This window comes from Sinocyclocheilus rhinocerous, unplaced genomic scaffold, assembly GCF_001515625.1.
Source record: "Sinocyclocheilus rhinocerous isolate Xijiao unplaced genomic scaffold, SAMN03320098_v1.1 scaffold732, whole genome shotgun sequence".
In the NCBI taxonomy this organism is placed as follows: domain Eukaryota; kingdom Metazoa; phylum Chordata; class Actinopteri; order Cypriniformes; family Cyprinidae; genus Sinocyclocheilus; species Sinocyclocheilus rhinocerous.
Window position 1 is genome coordinate 85,158 of NW_015625032.1, and position 25,202 is coordinate 110,359.

Genomic DNA, 25,202 nt, shown 5'->3' on the forward strand with positions numbered 1-25,202 from the left:
CAAGGGCACCTCAGTCGTGGTATTGAAGGTGGAAGAGAGTGCTGTACATTCACTCCCCCCACCTACAACTCCTGCCGGACCTGAGACTCAAACTCGCAACTTTTGGGTTACGAGTGCGACTCTCTAACCATTAGGCCACGACTTCCCCTTTTCTTTCAAAATATTTTCTATCATTTGAACCTCGACTCTCTTATGTTCTGCAGAAGAAAATAATTATAAGATTAAAAGGTTTTCAAGGCCATGACAAGCACAAAATTTGTCAAATTCAGTTCAGACATTTGTAAGTTGGGATGTTTCACCCAAAAATGAAAATTCTGTCATCGTTTTGAAGTGAAGTGAAGTGAAGTGAAGTGAAGTGACATGTGGCCAAGTATGGTGACCCATACTAGGAATTAGTGCTCTGCATTTATCCCATCCAAAGTGCACACAGCAGTGAACACACACACACCGTGAACACACACCCGGAGCAGTGGGCAGCCATTTTTTGCTGCGGCGCCCGGGGAGCAGTTGGGGGTTCGGTGCCTTGCTCAAGGGCACCTCAGTCGTGGTATTGAAGGTGGGAGAGAGCGCTGTACATTCACTCCTTCACTTTTGTCCTTTATGTCACCAGCATATTGTGAATGCCCGTGAAGTATACTTGCATTGCATTATCTGCTTTCACTTTTGTCCTTTGTCACCAGCATATTGTGAATGCCCGTGAAGTATACTTGCATTGCATTATCTGCTGGACAATGTCAGCCCATATCTTACCAGATGAGACAACGCACGACATGAGGCACTCTGATTTGCCTGACTAGAACATCCTTCTCTTTGTTTGCCTGTCACTTTGCAGAACAAAGAAACTGATAGTGGATGTTGTGAGAATTCAACTAGGGGAAACACTCACTGATATCCTAGAGACTCCTGCCTCTGCTGCACAGGTATAGTAGGCTCTTGAATTAATGATCAAGATTGAATAGAATTCAGTCTTACAGCAGATTCAGATGAAGTTCAATCGATTAGCCTCGATCAACCCTCTCTCTGGTGCTGTAGGAGGCAGAGCACGCTAAGCTAGTGGAGCGACAGGTGGTGCAGGACTCTCAGACTCCAGAGGGGTTGAAGAGCAGCCAGGCCATGCTGGAGGACCGCCAGCTGCCTCTGGAGCAGAAGAAGAGAAAGATCCTCAGGAACCTGAGAACTCTGGAGCAGGCTGGACTGGTCAGCTCAAAACACAAGTACCAGGAAGTCATCAATGACATCTCCAAGGTCAGGCCTTAATGGGTTCAGGAACTATCTGAAAAGATGTTGGGGCTCATTGAAAAGTAATAATTGTCTGTTGGACAAATGTAGATATTCGTAAAAGTTATGATTGCTATATCCTTGACTCAAATGATTGCTTCTGTATTAAATCTGTCCCTTTAGTACTGCAGGGTACCATAAACACCTTCCGTTAGTGCATGTCTTTAGTCTGACTGTTTTTTTACAGTATAGTATTTGTAATAACAAAAATGTTTTATTTGGCAGGACATTCGATACCAGCGGCGCTACAGGCAGAGGAGGAAAGCAGAGTTGGTGAAGTTGCAGCAGACTCTGACGGCGCTCAACTCAAAGGCGGCTTTCTATCAGGAACAGATCAACTACTATGACACATACATCAAAACGAACTATCTGAAAAGACGTTGGGGCTCATTGAAAAGTAATAATTGTCTGTTGGACAAATGTAGATATTCGTAAAAGTTATAATGATTGCTATATCCTTGACTCAAATGGTTGCTTCTGTATTAAATCTGTCCCTTTAGTACTGCAGGGTACCATAAACACCTTCCGTTAGTGCATGTCTTTAGTCTGACTGTTTTTTTACAGTATAGTATTTGTAATAACAAAAATGTTTTATTTGGCAGGACATTCGATACCAGCGGCGCTACAGGCAGAGGAGGAAAGCAGAGTTGGTGAAGTTGCAGCAGACTCTGACGGCGCTCAACTCAAAGGCGGCTTTCTATCAGGAACAGATCAACTACTATGACACATACATCAAAACCTGTCTGGATAACCTCAACAGAAAGTGAGTGGAGATACATATGAAGTTCTCATACAAGCACGCTCGTGATTGTGAGCCTATATGTTCCTCTCAATAATCACTTTAGATATCTATAAATGAATTAAGAAATCAATAAATAAAACAGTTAATAAAGTAATATATTGAAGTAATACATTAAAAATACAAAATTCAGTTTAGTAATTTAGAAAATACAAAAAAAAATAATGCTAAAACTGAAAACAGATATTTTTAATATGATTAAGATAAACTATTACCTTATTGATTTTATGCTGTTAATATCAGTTTGTTCATTTATCAATGTAATTAAATTATTATTTAATTGCTAATCTATTTAATTTAACCTCATGACTAACTTATATCAGTTTGTCTATTTATCCTAATGTTTAGGCATTTTGATAATTTTCTCATTTGATATATTGATATCTAATGATTAGAGATGGCCACAGTCGGGCCCTGATACACAATAGCTTGAAGGGCACTTACTAGTGGTGTGGAAATTGGAAAGTGTCTACTGTCATTTCCTATAAGACATTAAAATAATTCATTGACCGTTGTTTCGCCACCAGGAATTCACGAAGGTCCATTAAACTGGACAGAAAGGAAGAGGGGAAGGGCAGTAAGAAGTCCAAGGCCTCCTCCCTAAAGTACACAGCGGCCAAACTGCATGAGAAAGGAGTCATTCTGGAGATTGAAGGCCTCCAGACTAATCAGTATGTTCTTCCTCTTTGCACCATTTCTTTTCATTCCATTGATAATTAATATTTGTATTCATAATGAGTAACTTAACACTGTGCCATAATCAAATACATAATATCTAAACTGAACGTTCTAATATCTAAAGTTATCCATCATGTTCTGCTCTTCCTCATGCAGTCCAAAGGGGAGTTTAGCCAACTATTTTTGCTATCTCTTAAGGCAGATCAAAAGAATATTCAAAATGTTATCTTTTAGTGCTCAGTGATTTATTTGTTTATTTTGTCAGAAATGTGTTCTGCTTATAATTCTTCTTGACCGGGTGCTTCCAGTCATTTTGCAACAATGAAATTATTTGCACTGTAAGATGTACAGTATTAAGCTCCACCTATTCCAGTACTTCAGTCAGTGTTTTGTACATTTCAGGTTAAAAAATGTCATGTTTGACATTTGCCCTTGTGAGGAAGTGGGTGACTTTGAGATAAAGGCCAAGTTCATGGGAGTTGAGATGGAGAAGGTGCAACTGCATTTCCAGGTCAGTTCCCAGGTGCACAGAGCCTGGCACAAGCCACGTAGTCACATTTCTTCTCTTGGATATGCAGGATATTAGTTTTATTATATGGAATTGCATTTATGAACACACCAATAGAGAACTGTTTTTCACCTGTTTTTTGTGTTTTTTATTACCAGGACCTGTTGCAGCTTCAGTATGAGGGAGTAGCTGTTATGAAAATGTTTGACAAGGCCAAAGTCAACGTCAATCTACTGATCTTCCTTTTGAACAAAAAGTTCTATGGAAAATGAAAGTGAAAATATGTTCAGTGAAAAATATTAACTAGCTATCAGTCGTTTTAGATGTTAGTTTACACGAATTGTGTGAAAAGAACAGATTGTGCCTTTGGTTTTTAGATCTTTTGTTTGTAAATGAAATTTCTCTGAGCATTCAGGGTATTTGTGCAACTGTGTTTGCAGGTCTTCTGTATTTCATTAACTATAAAATGAGATCTCATCTTACCATTCTAAGAATTATCATACATGCCAAGCTGTACATACATAGCTTACTTTTGACTTACATTTGAAAGGAAATTTAATCAAACCACAATCAATACAACAAATGTTCATGACATTTTTTTAAAATTGTGAATGAATTCTATTTTTAAATACAAGTGTAATTGAAATATATATTTTATAGCAAGTAATGTATTGAATGCTGCAATGTTTTAATAATCAATAAGATGGATGACTTTTAATGACTGATAATGCACTACTGCCATGTGGCTTTTAAATAAGATAAACCAGAGAAGACTTTTCACAAGACTGTCATGAACTAGTGCCTTTCATTTCTACGTGCTCAAATGTACATCTTTTTAAAGATACTTATTAAACAGCATTCCTAAAAGTTTTCATTTAAAATAAAACTGACAATGTTCTGTACTGAGATGGATTAATGTTATTGATTTTAAATAAATACAACTATCATACATCAAAACGTGTTTTTTTCATATACACTGTATATATAGGGGAGACTGGATATATGACACAAGGGCTGTATTATGAATCAAAAGCCTAATCATATAAATGCAGACGTTTATGGTGATTTCAAATTGACATTTTTGTGATTACTATTCTCCAAACAAAATTGAACCTTCATACTGTATATTTTAATAGCACTTGGAGAAACAAATAAACACAATATAATATACTGTAAATACTGTGAAGTAACTTATATGGGAAACTGTATATATCTGATCAAATAAATGCAGAAGTTTATGGTGATTTCAAATTAGGACATTTTTGTGATTACTGTTCTCAAAACAATAATTGCACCTTCATGCTGTATGTTTTAATAGCGCTTGGTGAAACAAATGAACACAATGTAATATGCTGTAAATACTGTTAACTTTAAAAAAAGTTCACCTCCACCCTAAAAATTGTATCAGCTAGTCCTGGTCTCCCTTGTGTTAGAGTAGGCGTTGACATGTTGGGACAGACGCGAGAGTGAATGCATCCACCCTCCAGTCTTCACTGATGTCTGAGGACTGCTGTTGAAATAGCGCGCGGGCTCAGGCTCATTCAGTTAAAAGTCTTTGCCTTTTATTTAGTATTTGCGCTCTTTCATCATTTTTGAGCTGCACGTTTCATTCAGTCGTGATGTTGTGGATTGTGGTGTTGATGGGGCTGCTGGTTGTGGAGGGCTCTGCGGCTGCGCTGCCCAAGAACGGTAAGACATTTACAGCCTCTTTCTTTGCACGTGACACAAGGTAAAATATTATGAACTTAAGTAACTTACAGTGCTTTGGTGAGCGGAGTAGATGTGAACTTTTTGTACTTAGTATTTTTGAAAGTGAGCATTACAATCCACTGCTAAAAAATGACGTGCGAGTCAGCTGCTCAAGTTCACACTAAGCGCTTACTAGTAAATTTGTAAATAACTCGGCATTTAATTTGGTGCACCATTACTTCTTAAGGCAATACTGCTTGGTCGAAAGTGTTCTGTAGCTGAAACTATGCACGAGCATTTATTAGCGTTTATAGTAATGAATTGCATTTCAAAGACCATGCACAACTAATCATAAAAATCCCTTGTGAAAAAAAAAGCTTAAAATCAGGTTTGAAAAGTGTCTAGCCTGAGCATTTCAGCAGGGATATTAGTATAATAAATAATAATGTAAAATGAAAAATAAAGTTAAAATAAGGTACAGTAAATGAATAGCAATTCAACAAACTGTAAAATTTAACAGTAATTCGTTTTAATTTGTATTAATATTGAACCCATGTAGTGACCAAGAGTGGCAATGGATTACTTTGCATGCAGGCCATGCAGAAGTAATTTCCTTCTGGAAATTATATATATATATATTTTTTTTTTCTTCCGAAAATTAAGTATCTAGCCTGGCCAGGCAGAAAGACCAGATAAAACCAGTCTATGCTGGTTATGTATGTATTTATGCTGGCGGGGGTATTAGTATTTTTAAATATATAATAAGAATCATTATAATCAGGAATGATTATTAATGTGACCATTTTTTACCAAACATTTTACACCTCAATAGTTTCATTATGTACTTATTTTTCCAGAAACGTTTATTCGGACATTTTCTGGTTTCTTCCTCACCGTCACCGATGAGCCAATTGATTACCTGGACGTGCAAGATGCGGGCAGCGGCTCCAGTCCGGATCAAGTATCCAAACCCAAGAAAGATCACCAACACCATGTGGCTAAAAAGACTTATCACATCTCCCCGGAGGCCTCCAGCTTCCTCACTGGCCGCGTGGTGACCGCTGTCATCCCAACAATATACATCGTGGTGTTTATCATCAGCTCTCCTCTAAATCTGCTGGCGCTGGTCATGTTTGTGCGCAAAGTGAGACCGAAAAAACCAGCGGCGATTTATATGATCAATCTGGCTTGCGCCGACCTTCTGTTCGTCCTGTTGCTCCCGTTTAAGATAGCCTACCATTACAACGGAAATAACTGGATATACGGGGCCGGCATGTGTCGTTTCGTCACGGCTGCTTTCTACTGCAACATGTACTGCTCTGTGCTGCTGATGATGTGCATTAGTGTGGACCGCTTTATGGCGGTCGTTTACCCGATGGAATCGCTCACCTGGCGCAGTCCGCAAAGCGCGTCCGTTGTGTGCGCCGCCATGTGGATTTTGTCCATCGGCGGTGTGACGCCTTTGCTGATTTCCAATCAAACCATTCACCTACCTGACCTGGGCATCACCACCTGTCACGACGTCCTTGACATCCACCACCTCCGCGAGTATTACCTGTACTTCTTCCCCATCATCTCTTCGCTTTTCTTCTTCATCCCGCTCATTTTTAGCACCGTCTGCTACGTGCGCATCATCCAAGCTTTGTGCGCGGCCAACGTGGAAAACCGCGCGAAAAAAACGCGGGCCGTCTTTATGGCCGTAACGGTCTTTGCTGTTTTCCTCATATGCTTCGCGCCCACAAACATCATCCTGTTGGCGCATTACGTGCAGTTCGCTCACAAGCACAATGATGCGTCCTACGCCGCGTACTTGGTGTCCACGTGCATCGGGAGCGTCAGTTGCTGTCTGGACCCCCTCATGTACTACTTCGGGTCGTCTCAGTGCCAAAAACAGGTTCTCGCCTTTCTCAAGTGTCAGGGAGCGTCAGGCATCGAGAGAAGCGCACAGTTCACCAGCACCACCAGGTCAAGCAAGCTGGAGACTTTTAAAAGCAGCGTGAGCAGCCAGTACAGGAAGCTGCTGGCATGAGCTGCCTGCTGAAAACCGGGCTGGTTTTAAAGGGGGTTTGAGGACTTTGCAGCTGGCCAGGGTGAGAGACCTTCTCAAACCAGCTGTAGCAGGTTTCCAATGACTTTAAATCGTTTACTTTATCGGGGCTGGGTTTCTCAAAAGCGTTGTAATCCGAAGTAGATCCCATTGCCACAAATGGTGTCTGCGGTCAATTTAGCTTATGATGCTTTTGAGAAACGCAGCCCAGGTCCAGCTCATTTAGGATGGTTGGAGTTGATTACACTATCATTCATTGGAACTCTTGAATTATTATTATTCATAACATTTCCAAGAAGATCCAAATGACTCTGGCACTTCAACCGTTTCAATGCTTTTATAACATCTTTGCTAATGTATAGATTCTTGCTTTATTTTTGTATTAATTTGTTACCATGTCAAATAGCTATATTCTTGCCAATAAAAGCATATTTAAGTATCAGATACTTAATGTTTAGTAAACACAAAAATGTAAGTTGTATGTTACATTATTTCTGTTTACTGTAATTTACATTTATGGGACCAGCTGGCTGGATTTTATGAAGTTACTTGGTGAAAATTCTCTAAAACATTTACACCAGTTAACTATGGTTTTATCTTTAGATAGATGTTACAGTCTATACAGTACACTACTGTTCAAAAGTTTGGAGTCAGAAAATTGATACTTTTATCCAGCAAGGATGCATTCAATTGACAGTAAAGACATTTATAATGTTACAAAATAAAGAAAATACTGTGGTTTTGAATTTTCTATTCATCAAAGAATCTTGAAAAATGTGTTACAGTTTCCACGATGATACAAAGCAGCACAACTGTTTTCAGCATTGGTAATACTAAGAAATGTTTCTCCAGCACCCAATCAGCAAATTAAAAGTGATTTCTAAAGAATGACACTGACGAATGATGAAAAAAAAAAATTAGGCTTCCCATCACAGGAATACATTGCATTTTACATTGCATTTCACTAAAATTGAAAATTATTTCAAATTAAATATTTCACAACATTACTGTTTTTACAGTATTTTGATCAAATAAATGCAGCCTTGGTGAGCATGAGAAACTTTTTAACAATTAAAAAATCTTCCCGGTCCCAACCCTTTTAACGGTAGTGTAATGATGCAAATGATGTAAATAAAGGCTCCAAATCTTATTTAAACGATCAACATACAGTATTGTGTGCTTTGAACACTGATTCAAATTTCATATCTAGCAAGAATATTAGTTGACTATCTACCCAGCAAGAATGTACCAGCATAAACCAGTAGGGACTAATTGACGGTGGCTTGTGCTTTTTTTCCCCAAGAAAGGTTACATACACAAAAACAACTACAAATGGTGAAAATGATTTTTATATCAGCATATCCAAATTCTTCACAGATAGCTGTATTTATACAAGAACAAATCCAACGTGACAAGAAATCTTGATGTCAGTCCTAAAAATTTCAGGTTAGTCCATTACATTTAGGGATATACTGTACATTTGTCTTATTTCAAAGCACAACTGAATTTAAGCCAACCTTTGGTTTGCCTAAACAATGTGTTTGATAAAGGGTGCTTTTGTCAGTAATCGTCATCTGATCAAATCCTCGTTTAAATTTGAAAATAATGCATTCAACGAAGGCCTTGAAATATCAAGTTTAGTTCACTGAACAAAAATATTTTTTCTGCAGTTCAATCATAACGGTGTAATTGTGTAATTTATGCTGCATCTAAAAGTGGAGGAAATCATCGAAGGAACTGCTGTATGGGATACTGAGGGCTTCTTGGTATTAGCTATGCTGCATAGGACAGGGGGAAAAAAAAGCTTTTACATAAGAAAGGTACATAGAAAAACTTGTGGAAAGTTTCAAGAATTCAAAAATGGATTGAGCCCTGTGTGAATCCAAACAGGAGACGGGACATATTAACCATGGAATGACAAAAAATGGTGAAAAGGCTTCTTCTAGGTGTCCTCAGCTTCTTTTCATGGCTTGCTTAAGTTTATTCAGATTTGGTGTAGGATGACGTCACTGAAATTCACAATAGTTCACCAAAGACAAAATGAATAGAAAACCAAAGAGAATCTCGGTTGGGAGAAGATTCTGTTTTTTTTTTGCTGCACACGGTGAAAACTTAACTCCTGTGCTGTCCTCTCACACGCTCATTGTAATGTTTGGAGAATACTGCAAGACAGGAAGGTAGATTAAATGTCAGCTGCTGCCGTATTTAACACAAATGATCCTATAGAAAAGGCTTTCTGCATACATACGCTTTCACTCTGAAATGGGTTGAGGAAGTTGCCACTCATTTCTCCATCATCTCTAGGTGTGCCAGGCTGATTATTCATGCTGAGGTTTACTGGTGAGCTCTGATGAAAGTGAAAATTGAGTTTAAGGACAGAAACCACAAATGAATTTCAGAGAAATGGCCGTCACTGTTTAAATGTCTGTCAAAGTGGTATAGAAATGTCCCGTACCTTTGGAAGGCTTTCAGTGTCACCAGATCCTGCTGTTGAATGGAGGGAAAAGGAAAAGACTTCAGAGTATTCAATGAAAAGTAGTAAAGGTGAGAATGTGCAAATGGATGGAATATATATGTTTGGCATTGTGTTGTGTCTGTTAAATCTGTCTTACCTAATGAACCATTCATATGATGAGGCTCCATGCTTGCCATGCTGCCTATTGGGCCATCAGGACCTGAACCCAATGGAAACTGAAAGGAAAAATACCGTAAGAAAAAACAAATATACTTTATATATTCTTACTTAAAAATCGCCAAGACTCACATTTGGTCTGTTTCCATTTGGAGGGACTGAGCTGATCAAGCTGTACATGTTGCCACTCGAGTTGTTTGACTCTAAATCAATATTTTACATCACACATTAGTTGTTCGTTTTTAGCTAAAGTCAAAATAAATGACTTGGTATGGGTAAAGAATGAATTGTGTCTCACTCCGCACAGCACACAGATACTGGGTTCAATTACATTTTTTATCCATATTTTAAATATATGAAGTATATCGAAATACTGATAAAAAGTACTGAATGAAATATTAGTCTATTTATAAACTTGCCTCATTCAAGCAGAATATGTGATGCTGCCTTTTTAGAATTTGATCTAATCGACATACTGTATGTTAGAAGGCTTTTCAGAGCAGTCTTTGTTTTCCTATGATGCTTTAAAATGTCTACAGGCCTTCAGTGGATTTGAAGTAGTTAGTATTGTGCTGACTGATCCAGGATCTGTTACCTGCGGGACTTGGTGAGCTCTGATGAAAGTGAAAATTGGGTTTAAGGACAGAAACCACAAATGAATTTCAGAGAAATGGCCGTCACTGTTTAAATGTCTGTCAAAGTGGTATGGAAATGTCCCGTACCTTTGGAAGGCTTTCAGTGTCACCAGATCCTGCTGTTGAATGGAGGGAAAAGGAAAAGACTTCAGAGTATTCAATGAAAAGTAGTAAAGGTGAGAATGTGCAAATGGATGGAATATATATGTTTGGCATTGTGTTGTGTCTGTTAAATCTGTCTTACCTAATGAACCATTCATATGATGAGGCTCCATGCTTGCCATGCTGCCTATTGGGCCATCAGGACCTGAACCCAATGGAAACTGAAAGGAAAAATACCGTAAGAAAAAACAAATATACTTTATATATTCTTACTTAAAAATCGCCAAGACTCACATTTGGTCTGTTTCCATTTGGAGGGACTGAGCTGATCAAGCTGTACATGTTGCCACTCGAGTTGTTTGACTCTAAATCAATATTTTACATCACACATTAGTTGTTCATTTTTAGCTAAAGTCAAAATAAATGACTTGGTATGGGTAAAGAATGAATTGTGTCTCACTCCGCACAGCACACAGATACTGGGTTCAATTACATTTTTTATCCATATTTTAAATATATGAAGTATATCGAAATACTGATAAAAAGTACTGAATGAAATATTAGTCTATTTATAAACTTGCCTCATTCAAGCAGAATATGTGATGCTGCCTTTTTAGAATTTGATCTAATCGACATACTGTATGTTAGAAGGCTTTTCAGAGCAGTCTTTGTTTTCCTATGATGCTTTAAAATGTCTACAGGCCTTCAGTGGATTTGAAGTAGTTAGTATTGTGCTGACTGATCCAGGATCTGTTACCTGCGGGACTAGGCATGATGGATGTACCTGGAGGGCCACCTCCTGCTGGGGGACCCTGCAAACACACTGATTCTGCTTATTCAAATGACCAGAGTATGTTACCCAATGTTACTTCAGACAAGGTAATGACAAAAAAAAAAAACCTTAGACAACATTACATTACCTACCGAATAACTGCCTGGAGATGCAGATGAATAAGGGATCTGCGGGGAGAAAGTACTGGCATTTATATTGTTTAGGATATAAGACTTTTGATCAGTTATCACAAGCCGTGTTGAGAACTAACCGAAATGTTATTTGGAGGATTTGGCCATGGTCTTCCTCCTGCAGGACCCCTTTACACAACAGTATACAAATATACAGTGTTATACAATTTATACAGTAGTACAATAGGGATTCTGACTTAAAGGGATAGTCCACCCAAAAATTAAAACATGAAAGAAGAATACAATTACATGTTAATCCCAGGCATCCCGGGTCCCACTAGGGCATTTAGGGGAGGTCTCATCCCACCACCATAGTTCTGGAACACCAATTATACCCAATAACACATTACAGTAAAGTTTGTGAACACTGTAACATAAGCATTTTTACAACTTTACCTAATTATCCATGGATAACTCACCTGTGGTCCAATAGGAACCATTCCTCGAGGGGTCATCCGCTGCATGGGCCCACTCATGTTGGGATGGCCTTACAAATGGGAAAAGGAAGCAAATGTAACTGAGGCCAGCTGGTAAGAACTGTGCAGGTAAACCCCACTCCCCTGATCTCAAGAGGAGCACTAGTTACTGACGCTAGAGGCTGTGGTTTTTAGCGTCCATGTTAGCTTTTTCACCTCTTACGCCGGTGACCAGGGTTCGAGTCCCGCTTGGAGCGGGACGGTTTAGACCAGAGTGATGTATTCATAATTTGATGTATTATTATGGCTGTTTGCAGAATCTACACACTTTCTTTTCACAATTTCAAAAAATTTGGGAGGATATCTCTCAATTTTGTTGGATGGAAACTTAATAATAAAATTATCCAAAGTATTTCATAAAGAAACACACAAAGGGCAGGTGGTGGTGAGTTGTAGAAGTGTCTGTGTGGACTTGATCATATAGCAAGTATTGCCATATTTACAGAGTTGTTTGTATTTTAAATACCTGGCTGCCTTGTAGGATCCATCCCACTGGGTAGGAATGTCTGGTTCCCAGGCCCCAAAGCCTGTTCAAAACAAACCAGATTGAAGTATCAGCCATTATCATGCACTGAACGAAAACTTTAGATCCCGAAAGCAGAATATATGAGTGAAAATACCTGATTGGGTATTCTGAGAGAACCTCTGGGCCCACCTGGGTATCGAGGAGACATAAACTGCTGAGGAAACACAAGAACAGAGAACAATTGATCAATTCAATCCATATCACACAGCAATTTTCATGTTTCACCCAGCAGGCAAACCAGAGCAACTGAGTGCTACCATAAATCACACCACCAGATGGCAACACTGCATTTGTTTTTTAAATCTGCAATTCAGTCTCAGATTAGATGTTTAACTTCAATGCTGAAGTCAAATGATCTAGGTTAAACTTTATTATCAATATATGTGGCGTTAATTAATCACTCAATGTAAAAACAGGAAAAGCATGTTTACAGTAATGCAATTTCCAGTAGTCTTTTGAGTGACTGTACAGAATCTTTTTCCTCAAAGTCATCATGAACTCAAAAAATGACCTTATTTGCTTTTTAAATGCATATTCTTGGTCTTATTTGAATGCAGGGACATAAACCACCATAGACATTGAGGGGGACAAGTGCCTCCAATATACAGAAATGCCCAAATTGTCCACCCCAGGGCTTGAATTGATTCTTGCACTGCTCTGCTGCACTCCTTTACTCAGCACTCTGTTTGTTGTTAGGATGACAAAAAGATTTAAAATGGACATCTTTAGGCTGGTCTGCTTCTGCAGTCTAACAGCGCTTGTCAATGTCAAAATGATCAGATCAAAGTAAGCCGAGTTAACTGTTCACAGCAGCAGAGTGTGAATTATAGCATAAAGTTTCAGTTTTAACGTTGACAACGAGTGAGGTACTATGGAAGTAGCAAAACTTTTAATATTTGACAACTGCTTTATGAGGTCCACTGCTTTATAAGGTCCACATTTCTGGTAAGCAGAGATGGGCAGAAATACTGTACATGAAAATGTATTTAAAAATACAAATACAAAATACAGTGTGGAAAAATGCATTTAAATACAAATACAAAATACTGTGTGGAAAAATGTACTTAAATGCAAATTACATTAGATTTAGAAAGCTTTAAAATACAAAAAAAGTATTTTGTATTTCAAATACGTATTTTAAATACATGTATCTGAAATACTGCCCATCCCTGCTGGCAAGTAATGCCAACTTTCCATCATCAAATCAAATCCCAATGAATAACTATAATGTTTTACTGGTAAATACATCAAACAATGGATGCTAAATGGGTTGCAAACAGCAATTCACATTGACTTCAATATAAAGGAAAGTGCTGTATTTCAACAGATGTATGGTGAACCATGATATATTTGTGAAGTTCCAAGCAGATATCTCAGCGGGCTGGTTAAAATAAAACCAGATCAAACTGCGTGAGTTAGAGAGGAGAACTTAAGAAAGGATTGTTAGAGCTGACGGCTGGATTCTTCGGGAATCTGAGTTTAAGACTATCAATGAGCGATTGTCAATACACATCAGGCAGGACAGCAGCTCTCAGACTGCCTGCTGACAGTTAATCGATGGATGTTCTGGTGCATTATCACTGATGTACACACAGCCCAGCATTTATGCATTTGAAATCCTCCTTAAAAAACACACATTATAACAGATAATTAAACAAATAATTGAAAAGATACACATCTTTTCTTTCCAATTAAAAAATGAAAGTATGGAAATCCTTGCATAATCTGCTGCTTCAGACATCCACACATAGTTTTCTGGGCCTGAATAAATATTTAATTGCTCTTTAATTGCATTCATAATCTATCCTGACTCAGCACTGTCTCGGTTCAACTGTCAATCACAGAGGTAGAAAATAATTTCTCTATTCACTGACATTATCTGAATTTATTGTTTCCATGCCACTCTTTTGTTGTGTTTCAGACATAAAAAAGCACCGTCATTCAATGACAATTCCAAAAAATTCTAATTCAATTAAAAAAAAGAAAATCTGAAACTCTGATGTCTATCAAATTAGATTAGTGAGCTGTGTGTCTCCATGCAATACGTCTAATATGTGTGTACCTGAAAAAATCCCGGGGGCAAAGGCATACCATCTCCAGGAGGACTTCCAATCACCGGACTCTGTGTCGCTGCTGCACTCTACAGGACACACACACACATACACAAAACTCCGATGAAATATCCTCATATAGCCTCTAAGAAAAACAACATAAAGGACACAGGAGATTGTGAAAGAGGAGTCAGATGTTACATATCACGCTACATATTGCTTTGATAAAAACATGTATGTTATAAATAACCTGAAAATGAATGGACATTTTGAAGTACCGTAATAAACCAGCAGCAGAAATGACTTTCAAAATCAGCACTGTATAAAAATTCCTGCTCTTTTTTATGGCCAGACAAATTACTGTACCCTGCAAAGTCACATGCAAAAGTCATTGCACGATAAGCACAGGCACACTGTGAACACATTAAGCATGAAGAGCATAATGTATTTCTAAAAGACACTTATATTTGCAGCAGAGGTGACTACAGAGAGGGAGGTCATTAAACAGCCATCAGTACATAGATGTAACCGCTTCACCCCATGTCTGATATCACCTGCTCTAGCAATAACATGCGCACACAAACACACAAACCTAAAGCTTGAACAATGAGATGAAATATGAAGCAGTGGGAAGACATAGACACTGAGAAGTAGCACCTTCTGGCAAACACATTTTGTCCACTGAATAATTAACAGCACTAGTGTTGATGTACTACAGTTTCTCTGGGGGTTTAGTCATACCTTTGTAATATTTTTCAGTCAATATTACATTACTGAAAGAACTACAATTTTTTTACTTTGAAGTGTTTTTTTTTAGGTTTGATATGTTTTCAAAGTAACTTGAAAGTAAAGTAATTAGTAATCTGATTACTTTTTTACATGCAGTAATCAAATCAAATTACAATTTTCAAGTAGCAATCAGTAATTTGTAATCTATTAGTTTTTTTGAGTAACCTACCCAACACTGATAGCCAATATGTTCCAGATTCGTAAGATTTAAGCTTGCAGCAGCTCTCTCTGTCTCTAAGTTCATACATTTCCATATTTATTAGATTTGCTCCTTCTGACTGCAATAAGGAAGCAGTGTGTGTGTGTGTGTGTGTGTGTGTGAGAGAGAGATAGAGAGAGATTCCTCCAGTGGCTGGCTGGGTAGAGAGACCCATTTCTCTACTCATTAGAGAAACGTGGGTAGAATGGCAAGTCCCCTCATCTAGACTTTCTCATCAGCTGTATCAGGACAACATCCCTATTGCTCACACTCAGAGAGAGAAATAAATCTACTCGGATCAAATGAGAGAAACAGAAAACATTAGATCCAGGTTGTAAAAAACTTACATGGGGGATGAATGAGGTAAAGGAAAACTGGAAATCACAATGGAACATAAACCAAAGTGTAGAGAAGGAAGACAGTAAGGGCTAGTTTCAGATGGGGATAGCAGCGAACCAGGTGTATCGGCCAGAACATGACAGAGGGGAAAGTAATTCACTTGAACTGATTTATTATGGCAAACAAGTTCATATAAGCATCAAAGGGGAAAGCCAACCATTAACATGCGCCTAATAAACATATACTGCAATGCCCAGTAATTTTCAAGTAGCCTACAGTAATGTGCAATTATGAGCGATAGAGAATAAGTTGGGCCTCCTGAAGTAGAATCAAGGGAAGAATGATGGGTACGAACAGTCGTTGGTCTGAACCCTTAAGATGGCTGTGAGCGAGCAAGCAATAACTGATGGAGGTGCTTTTATGATATGGGGCAATGTTATTCCTTGAATGAGTTCTATGCTGAGTCTTGGTCAGATGAGAGTGTAACATAGGAATTCTGCAGGTATAGTTGTGTGATTTTCCTGTAACTGACAAAGAGCAGTGCTCTAACAACAGCAATCACTGTAACACATCACCATATTTGCACTTTTACATATTATCACAGCATTAACATACAAACTATAGGTTCTTCCCTATAGTAACAGCAATAGGCTGGTAACAGCAATACTTCTCGTCTCCAGCACCCATGCATATAACGGACTAGGGGTGTGTGATATCACGATTTTTGATTGTGGACAATTAAAATGTCTCCACGTTCTGCTTTTGAAAAAATATTGTGGTATTGTGCTACAGTTAACATTCTATCTGTTGCAGTTCTGGCGCCTCCGTCTCAATATACTTTACAATGTGACATACATTCACATCAAATGTTAACTCAGCGGTAGTTACACTCACAGGACACTGCACTTCACAATCACAAAAGTACCTTACTTGCATGTGCTTGCCTTGCAGATTTAACATTTCATTCGCGTGCTGTTCTGACACATACATCTGAAGCGTGCGTACACTAAAAATTAAGTTATCTTTCGTGTCTGATTGCGCTAATACTTTCAAAAACACACAATGTTTACATATTAACACAGTTGGTTACGTCTGAAGTAAACAGTTGAGAGAAAAACAGATGCATGCCTGTATATTAGATGCCTGCAGGTCTTAAAGTGACAGCAGACTGATAGTACTAAACACGCTGCCAATTGTCATTAAAGAGATAGTTCACCCAAAATTAAAATTCTGTTGTTATTTACTCATTCTAATGTTGTCCCAAACCTGTATTAATTTCTTTCTTGTGCTGAACACAAAAGAAGACATTTTGTAGAATGTGGGTAACCAAATAGTTGCTGGTCCCCACTGACTTTGATAATAGGAAAAAAAAATACTATGGAAGTCACTGGGGTCCACATTCTTCAAAATAACTTTTATGTTCAACATAAGAAAGAAACTCATTCAGGTTTAAAACAACTTGAGAGTGAGTAAATGATAACAGATAAAATAATGACAAAAATGTTTTATCTTCGCCCACTTTTGCCTAAATATCTGCCATTCTTTTTTATTTTATATTTTGTTACCTTGTAAGGCTTTGTTTTTAAAATAGGGAAATTAGTTTGGCTGTACTGCTCAGATAACTTGGAAAATAGTAAAACCAACATGACAAAGAATCGTGAATCGTGATTTTATATTTTTGCATCAACGCATCAGCCATATGTTATCGGCTGATGCAATATGCTGTTTTCCTTGTGCTGAATCGCTCCGCTTATGAGCTCATGTGCACGATGCTCTTTCATAATAAAAGTCCCTGAGCGAGGGTTAGCGCTACAGCACTCTTAACTCTTCTTATTTGGCTTTTTTGCACACAAAGAGTGCAGTACATGTAACTAACCAAACAATCCAAAGTTAACTTGAGAGAGATTGAGATATTCATCTATTGAAATACAAAAACATCAAATTCACACACAGAAATTCATCCTAAATACAAGCACCATTTATAACTAAGGAAATCACATTTAATCAAATATTTTGACTGACCTATTTTGCTCTCATTCTCACATCTCACATGTGACTTGTTACATAAGCTCCACTGAGAGACAACAGAAATAGTGACAGTTGAAGCTGAGCCATGTGTATAGGATGGTAAGATTAGACTTTAAAGCCAGCCGAGAACAAAGACAGACCAATATAACAACAGGAAATATACCAGTGATTCAGACAGGAAGGAAGACTCTGCCCTCCTCTATTAATCTCTCCCTCGCTCCCCACATCTATTCATCCCCTGTCATGCCATTTGACACTTCCTGTGCATACCAAATAGAAATGCAGAAAAGTTTTACAAAACAAAACAAAAAATTATTATGTGGATTTATATAGGTAGAAAGTAACGTACTTTCTATCATATATAGTCCTAAATAGAATGTGGGACTTTACTGACAGGATGTGAATCTGTTGTGATTTGTGGTGGGGATATTTCAGCTTCTCTTTCTTTATCAGGGTTTCTGCAGGATTTTTAAGCTCAAATGTAAGACTTTTAAAGACCTTTTTTAAGACTTGCACAAATAAAATTAATACCATATGAGCGGGGTAGGGCGGTGTCTATAGTAACAGACTGTAAAAAGCATGATTTATAGTTCAGATACAAGTTTTCACAAAAACAAAAAGTTTTATAAAACGATACACTTCACATTTCAGACTTTAAACTATTTTTAATAAAATGGATGAGTCAAAAGTATTAATTATTATATTTAAACAATTATTATCAATATTATATTAATTAAATAACATATAAATACATTTTACTGTTTAGATTTTTATAATGCATTATCTTCTTATCGATCCACCAATTCATATTTACAGCTCTGCGTGTTTGCAGAGTAAAAACATGGGTCGATTTTCCACATTGGACAAAAACAGACCCCAATACTGTGTTCCTGCAATACCGGAGTCCCTGATTCAAACATCAAACAAACAGATGCAAAGACTAGATCAATGGAAACGATACATTTTTTATCTTTCCATCTTATTTTTGATGTAAGAACTGGCGTGAACTTGAGTGTGTGAGGCGATATCAGCAATCTCCATTTAGCTTATTTAGCTGTGCAAAACAGTTCTGTCATGACAACTCTCGGAGAGATTGGTATGGTAATGTACATGACAATGTTATTTGGTCTTTGCGGAATAGATCTGCTACGCTGCTGCGGCAGAGCAAGTACTGAGACTTGCTACTGCCAATACATCCACAACATGCTGCTGTGAGCATGTAAGAAATACTGCTGCTGCACATATAACACATATGAATAACCCGCATATAGCGTACATGTATCACCCCGTAGCAGATCTATACAGGTGGAGCTGGAGAAGGTGGAGGGTTTCTGAAGCAAGCTGCAGTTTTTCAATATCTGGCAACGCCAGCATAACTGACAGTAATCAAAAATGACCAGGTTAAAAACAGCGCGGGCAGGTTATTCCTGACAGGATGCAATTCGGTAACACAAACGTAGTGATCATCATGATCTATTACCTTTAGACAGATGCACTGAAGACGGACACAAAGAGGAGAGAATAGTCGCGCAAGCAGAGAAAATACTGAACCAGACAGAAATTCATTGTTATTAAATGGATGCCACCTTATTGGGACAATAAAGCCCTCCCTAACCCTACCCGATACTTTATCTTCATACTTTTTATTGTTTCCTTCATTTTTATTGAAAATAAATGCCTTTCTGATGTGATATGAGATTTGAAAAGGAAGAAAAAAAGTTCGGTAAAAGGCGGATTCGAACCCAGGTCGATCGCGTCAAAAAGACCACGTTGCGCGCTTTACCATCTACGCCACTGAAGCTGATAAGTAACTAGTGTCTTTAACTATCCCTATAACACATTTGTGGGTGGAGCTACTGTAAATAGCCTCTATCAACAAGGCGGGCTATTTGCACTTAAGTGTAAATAGACACTCCGAAAAAAAAAATCCATAAACTGCTGCTGCACATATAACACATATGAATAACCCGCATATAGCGTACATGTATCACCCCGTAGCAGATCTATACAGGTGGAGCTGGGGAAGCTGGAGGGTTTCTGAAGTGCGCTGCCAACTGCTACAGCAAACAAAATCCAGGTATTTGAATATTGAGCAGCGAGATCATTGGCTACAGATACAGGAGAGAACCAATCAGCTGCCATGTGACAATGTCGCCAGGTCAGATTGAGCTAGACCTATCGGACTGCGCCATCTAGGGTTTCATGCCAGAACTCTGTATTTCATTGTGCTGCTGGATGTTGTAAACTAGTTTTTGTATTCAAATTATTTTAAATTTATTAATGTACTAATAAACACATTAAATTGTACCGCAATTGTTTTACGGTTTACTGCACTTTAAGTGTGTCACACATCAGACGTGAAGTGATGCGTTGCGGCTAATGAGTACATATACATATATGTATGTATGTATGTATGTATGTATATATATATATATATATATAGAGAGAGAGAGAGAGAGAGAGAGAGAGAGAAAGAGAGAGAGAGAGAGAGAGAGATAGATACAATATATTGAAATAAATTAGATTAACTATTTCAAGAGGGTTACCAACGGGTATGTTTAGGGTTAGGAGGTGGTTAGGACAATAATTTATTTATACAATTACATAATTTCTTAAACATAATAATATACAGAATTTAATACCAAGTGCTATAAAATAGTATGAAGTGCTAATACATAAATACATACAAAAAAAAAAATAATAATAATAAAATAATAATAAAAAAAAAACTATAGGGTCCTAGAAATGTGGTCCTGAAACTGCAGCCTCTGTTATTGCAGGAAGGAGGCACTTTCGGAACTGCAGAAATAGAACTGTTTCCCCGGTAATGGCAGTAAACAAAGCAGGGCAGCACCGGACTTTAAAACGTGCAGCGCTCGTGTTTATTTAATGAAATCATCGCCTTTTGAAGTTTAATCGTCACATTAAGCCATATCACAATTCTGGTCTTTCCGTCCCCAAATTTAAGACCTCCTGAAATCATAATTAAGATTTTCTTGTACAATTTTTATGGCCTTTAATTTGATAACTAAATTTAAGACTTTTTAAGGACCCACGGAAACCCTGTTTATGCCAGTAGGTGGCGACAAGTGACTCATGCGCACAAATAATGCGATTATTTCCAATTATCAGAGTAAGGACTTAATCGTATTATGATGTTTACATGTCAAGAGCAAAACTCTTCACTCCCGTTGAGGGTAAGGAGCAGAGACTAGTGGCAGCGAGTTGTGCTAACAGAGTTCAGTGATTCTGAGTGGAGGGAAAATTTCAGAATGTCACTGGTATCATTCATGGAGCTGTGTGAACGTGTTCGTCTCCGTATGAGTCCGTAAGAGTAAGAGTTTTCCGTTCGTGCACCTATACCACTGGATATAAATGCGACGTTCTCTTCTCCGCCATCGTTAATACGATTATGCTTGCTGCGATTATGCGCTTAATCACATTATTTAGATCAAAGTATTGTGTTTTCATGATGTAAAGTTTAATCGCAATATTGCCAAAATCTCATTATAATCGCATTAAGAGGGTGCATGTAAACGCACTGATTGAGTCATTTATTTAACAAAAACACTGACTGTCACCTAGCAACTATGACAACTGCCATCGACCAGTGGCAGTAACTTTTATACTAGACTTTTTGAAAGTTATATTCAACTGTCTGAAAACAAAATAGGGTTTACAACCTTGTCTAAATATGTTCACCTTGGTCCATTTATGTACATAATAAAAAGTATAAACTATCTATAAAATCCCATCTTAGTATATGCCAACATACAGCTTGTGTTTATGTGTGAGTCATTAAATCTTTCACTCAACTGATTTTTTCAGCAACACATTCATTCAGGAATGCTACTAATTGCGTGGAGCCTCGACGTTTGATCCTTAGTGGCTTTGGAACTATTTTATTGGTGGAGCAAAAAAAAAGCAACTGGCAACCTTGTGTCTAAAATGTAAGTTTTTCTATGTAAACATGCTAGGCCAGCACGTTTCACTGTTGTGCATCTTTTGGAGCATTCTAAAAATGCTGCACTTAAGTTAAAATCAGTTAAAACTATTTTTTTATGTGTTCTGTTAAAGCACAACATCAGATTCAGAATGAAAACTTAGAACACTGATTGTGTGTTAAGGATGGAGCCAGAAGCCTCCTGGTTAATGATGCAGTCCTATAACCCCCAGACAACCTTTCCCACTATATCTGCAGTCTAATCTAATGCAGTGATGAGGTCATCCTCGCCACATCTCCTCTCCTGCTGTCTCTCTCTGCTGGAAACATTCTCTGCTTTACAGATGGCAGACTTTAACTAACCAGTGTGTGTTTGCTTCTGTGTGTGTTTGAGGGGGTTACTTCAGGACAACAGTGTTTTCAGTTAACTCCCAATGAACACCCTTCCCAGCTGCTAACACATTCCACCCTGAATCCACCTCTCGGCCTCTGGAACAGGGCCAGCCAGACATTACAGTAACTTCTGAGAATGTGTGTGTGCATATGATTTCAACTGTGTGTAAAAGTACCCTGGCTCAGATTGTGCATCAGACCATATTGAGATTATATTCACAATAATGCTAAAAGGATTCCCCCCATCATGCCGATCATCTTTCACACTGGCCCAAACACGTGAAATCATTAATAGCAACGATACATATGATAAACAAAAAGTTATTTTTAGGGGAATTATTAGGATAAATGTTATTCAGCACCATAATTATAATAAAAACATTAATCAGACTACAGGAATGTGCATTATTTCTCAACATATTTTGATAACATAAATATTAAATACTTAAATATTATTTTTATTTTATTAGAGAACTTCATCCAATAATGCCACGATATTATTTAAAAATAACATTATTATTATTATTATTATTGTCCATAAGAAGTGCTACCCATCATTCTGTCAAGCTAAAATGTGTTAACATGCTTCAAAAACATGAGAGCCATGCTTGTTGGATCTAATTAGAACAATGCATTTGCTCCCTCCGAGAGAACTCGAGCTGTGTCGGAACGCTTTTTTTGAGATTTGCAATTTGAAATGTGATTTTTGAAGGTTAGGACGATTCCAAGGGCCCAATGAGGGTGAGGGGGCCCGGAACGCGATTTTTACCGAGGGGGATTTTTCAGGCCCAGTCAGTGGCCCCTTCATGCCTAGAGTTTGCACCTGGTATGGTGAAGGCATTTTTGAGGGTCAAGGCTCATTCGACTAGAAGTATGGCGGCTTCGAAAGCCTTTCTTTCATTGGTTTTCCTGCAGGACATTTGTGATGCGGCGGGCTGGTCCTGTCCACTCTCATTTGTCAGATTCTACAACTTAGACCTGGCATCTACACCAGACTCTCACGCTCTCCTGTCTTAGATGTGTGCGCCACGATTCACACTGGACAGGGATTCGTCAGCATGATGGAGTGGGTATTGTCGCTCCCATAGTGTTTCAACGCAGCTCGAGTTACCTGAGAGGGAACATCTCGGGTTACGACTGTAAGCTTGGTTCCCTGAAGGAAATGAGATGATGTGTCTCCCTGCCATACTTCCTGCATCCCTGTGAGTGGCTTACTTTGACCTATCACAAGGTGATGCTGTTTACACTGGATGTGCTTTTAAACTGCCTGGTCGCTATGCCAGCCCGCCCGTGACGTCTCACCATTCCATTGGACTGATTTCACATGTGCTTCAGAAGGCGTTCCCACACCGTTTCGAAGCAGCATCTCGTTCCCTTCAGGGTACCAAGGTTACAGTCATAACCCGAGATGTTATCATAGTCACTTACACATTTTAAAGTAAAAATCAAAATATGGAGCACCCAACGTTTTCCGGCAAGAGATAAACATTTCAGACAAACAAAGATCAAAAAAGCACATGTAGGCTACATTATTCAGTGCAGCAACAATAATCCAAGCTCTGAATGAGGGTACACTGTGTGAGATATCTCTCTCCATTCAGGGGTGAAAATCTTCATTAACATGCTTGAATAGGCTGCATAATATTATAAGCTATTTCATGCTGCCGTGCTTCCCCTCTTTCTCTCATGTTTAATTTGCTGCTGTTTGTGTTCTACTCTGTGTGAACACAAAGAAAATGAAAGCGCAGATAAGACTAGCCCTAAGCCAGACAGGAGAACATCAATAGGGAATATGAAGGATGTTCATGTAAAGAATTTGGAAAAAAATATGCTCAGGATTTGCTGATTTATTAAATGGTGCTGATTAATAAAATTACTTGTAGTTTTAGCTACAAACTACATACCAACAAATTACTTCATATATTTAATAGGACAACATCAGTGTGACTTTGTCATATAGTGCATTTCTATACAATGGGTAAATAAAAAAAATAATAATATAAATAAAAATATAACATTCCACATTTAAGTTTTAGTATGTTCAGTTTCCAGTTAAATTAAAGTTTCAGGTGGGAGAAAAAAATGTATATGTTGTTAGATATGATTCATTATCCAGGCTTTAAGATTGCGTGACTAGTCACAAATGTTGTATAAAAGTATTTAACCAGAATGTATTAAAGTATTAAAACATAGTTTAATAGTTTACTGTGGATTATTTAAGCTATACTGGTGTAAACAGTCTGACCTCTCATCACTAACTGTTGTAAAAATGCACTATGATTTAAAATGAATGCTTATAATGAGAAAGTAATATATAAACTTATTGATTTAAAGAGCAAAATAAAAAGATTCTAATTAAATCTATTAGCATCTATTAAGCACTTGCAATCATGACAGAAATTTCTTAATAAAACTTAATAAAAAAGTTTTACTATATCTAATGTAACGATAAAATTGTGTGTCATCTATTCCAAACCCTTAAATGCATTATTATTTTCACTGAAAGGCAGCAGAGTACCAGTCATTGTCTGCTGGTTTTTTTGGGGAAAACAATGAGAGAGAGTGGGTAAAAATAGAGTGTGTTTATGACTGCCAAGGAAATGGAATGTGCTCATTTAGGCAGGAGAGAATAATCTTAAGAGTACTTACAGCACAGCAGACTATATTTCCACGCTAAAAATGGCCGTCAAACAATGGAAATCAATGTGGGGTGAGTCGCTGGATCATTCTTCAGGATTTAGTTACTTTTCATTTTGGACATGTATCTTAAGTGAGAATATTACAATATGCGTTAAGTGTAATCATTACTGTTGCTTTGCTAAAAAGCACACAAATATAGGAGACCACACACAATCAATATTTTCAACAAAAAAAAAAAAAAAGAGTTATTACATTAAAAAGAAATTAAAAAGAAATTGTAAAAAAATGTATATGAAGATGTTCCAAACCTGTATGAGTTCTTTCTTCTGTTGAACAAAAAAGAAGATATTTTGAAGAATGTTGGTAACCAGTTAGCCATTGACTTCAGTAGTATTTTTTCCATACTATGGAAGTCAATATCATCAACTGTTTGGTTATCAACATTTTAAAAAGTATCTTCTTTTGTGTTCAACATCTGAAACAACAA

General features: G+C 37.7%; 3 protein-coding genes across 3 annotated transcripts in view; 2 read left to right on the top strand and 1 right to left on the bottom strand.

Moving 5' to 3' along the window:
- Positions 1 to 13,180, top strand: part of LOC107748460 (ras GTPase-activating-like protein IQGAP1) — a 66,316-nt gene extending 53,136 nt beyond the window's left edge. The window contains exons 33-39 of the mRNA XM_016563243.1: positions 833 to 920; positions 1,033 to 1,245; positions 1,881 to 2,041; positions 2,605 to 2,748; positions 3,158 to 3,266; positions 3,422 to 4,221; positions 13,171 to 13,180. Of these exons, the coding sequence (XP_016418729.1) occupies positions 833 to 920; positions 1,033 to 1,245; positions 1,881 to 2,041; positions 2,605 to 2,748; positions 3,158 to 3,266; positions 3,422 to 3,535 (829 nt within the window). The 3' untranslated portion in view covers positions 3,536 to 4,221; positions 13,171 to 13,180. The remainder of the gene's footprint in view (positions 1 to 832; positions 921 to 1,032; positions 1,246 to 1,880; positions 2,042 to 2,604; positions 2,749 to 3,157; positions 3,267 to 3,421; positions 4,222 to 13,170) is intronic.
- LOC107748445 (proteinase-activated receptor 1-like) lies at positions 4,756 to 7,410 on the top strand. The gene is made up of 2 exons (XM_016563221.1): positions 4,756 to 4,952; positions 5,810 to 7,410. The coding sequence occupies exons 1-2, from the start codon at positions 4,883 to 4,885 to the stop codon at positions 6,979 to 6,981; spliced, it is 1,242 nt and encodes a 413-aa protein (XP_016418707.1). The 5' UTR covers positions 4,756 to 4,882; the 3' UTR covers positions 6,982 to 7,410.
- The window catches only part of LOC107748468 (single-stranded DNA-binding protein 2-like), a 30,466-nt gene continuing 13,625 nt past the window's right edge, over positions 8,362 to 25,202 (bottom strand). Inside the window, exons 5-17 of the mRNA XM_016563255.1 lie at positions 14,396 to 14,473; positions 12,428 to 12,487; positions 12,274 to 12,334; positions 11,751 to 11,818; positions 11,581 to 11,648; positions 11,412 to 11,460; positions 11,293 to 11,328; positions 11,126 to 11,180; positions 10,663 to 10,733; positions 10,511 to 10,589; positions 10,354 to 10,382; positions 9,248 to 9,346; positions 8,362 to 9,161 (exon numbers count right to left, since the gene is read on the bottom strand). Coding sequence (XP_016418741.1) covers positions 9,132 to 9,161; positions 9,248 to 9,346; positions 10,354 to 10,382; positions 10,511 to 10,589; positions 10,663 to 10,733; positions 11,126 to 11,180; positions 11,293 to 11,328; positions 11,412 to 11,460; positions 11,581 to 11,648; positions 11,751 to 11,818; positions 12,274 to 12,334; positions 12,428 to 12,487; positions 14,396 to 14,473 — 783 coding nt within the window. The 3' untranslated portion in view covers positions 8,362 to 9,131. The remainder of the gene's footprint in view (positions 9,162 to 9,247; positions 9,347 to 10,353; positions 10,383 to 10,510; positions 10,590 to 10,662; positions 10,734 to 11,125; positions 11,181 to 11,292; positions 11,329 to 11,411; positions 11,461 to 11,580; positions 11,649 to 11,750; positions 11,819 to 12,273; positions 12,335 to 12,427; positions 12,488 to 14,395; positions 14,474 to 25,202) is intronic.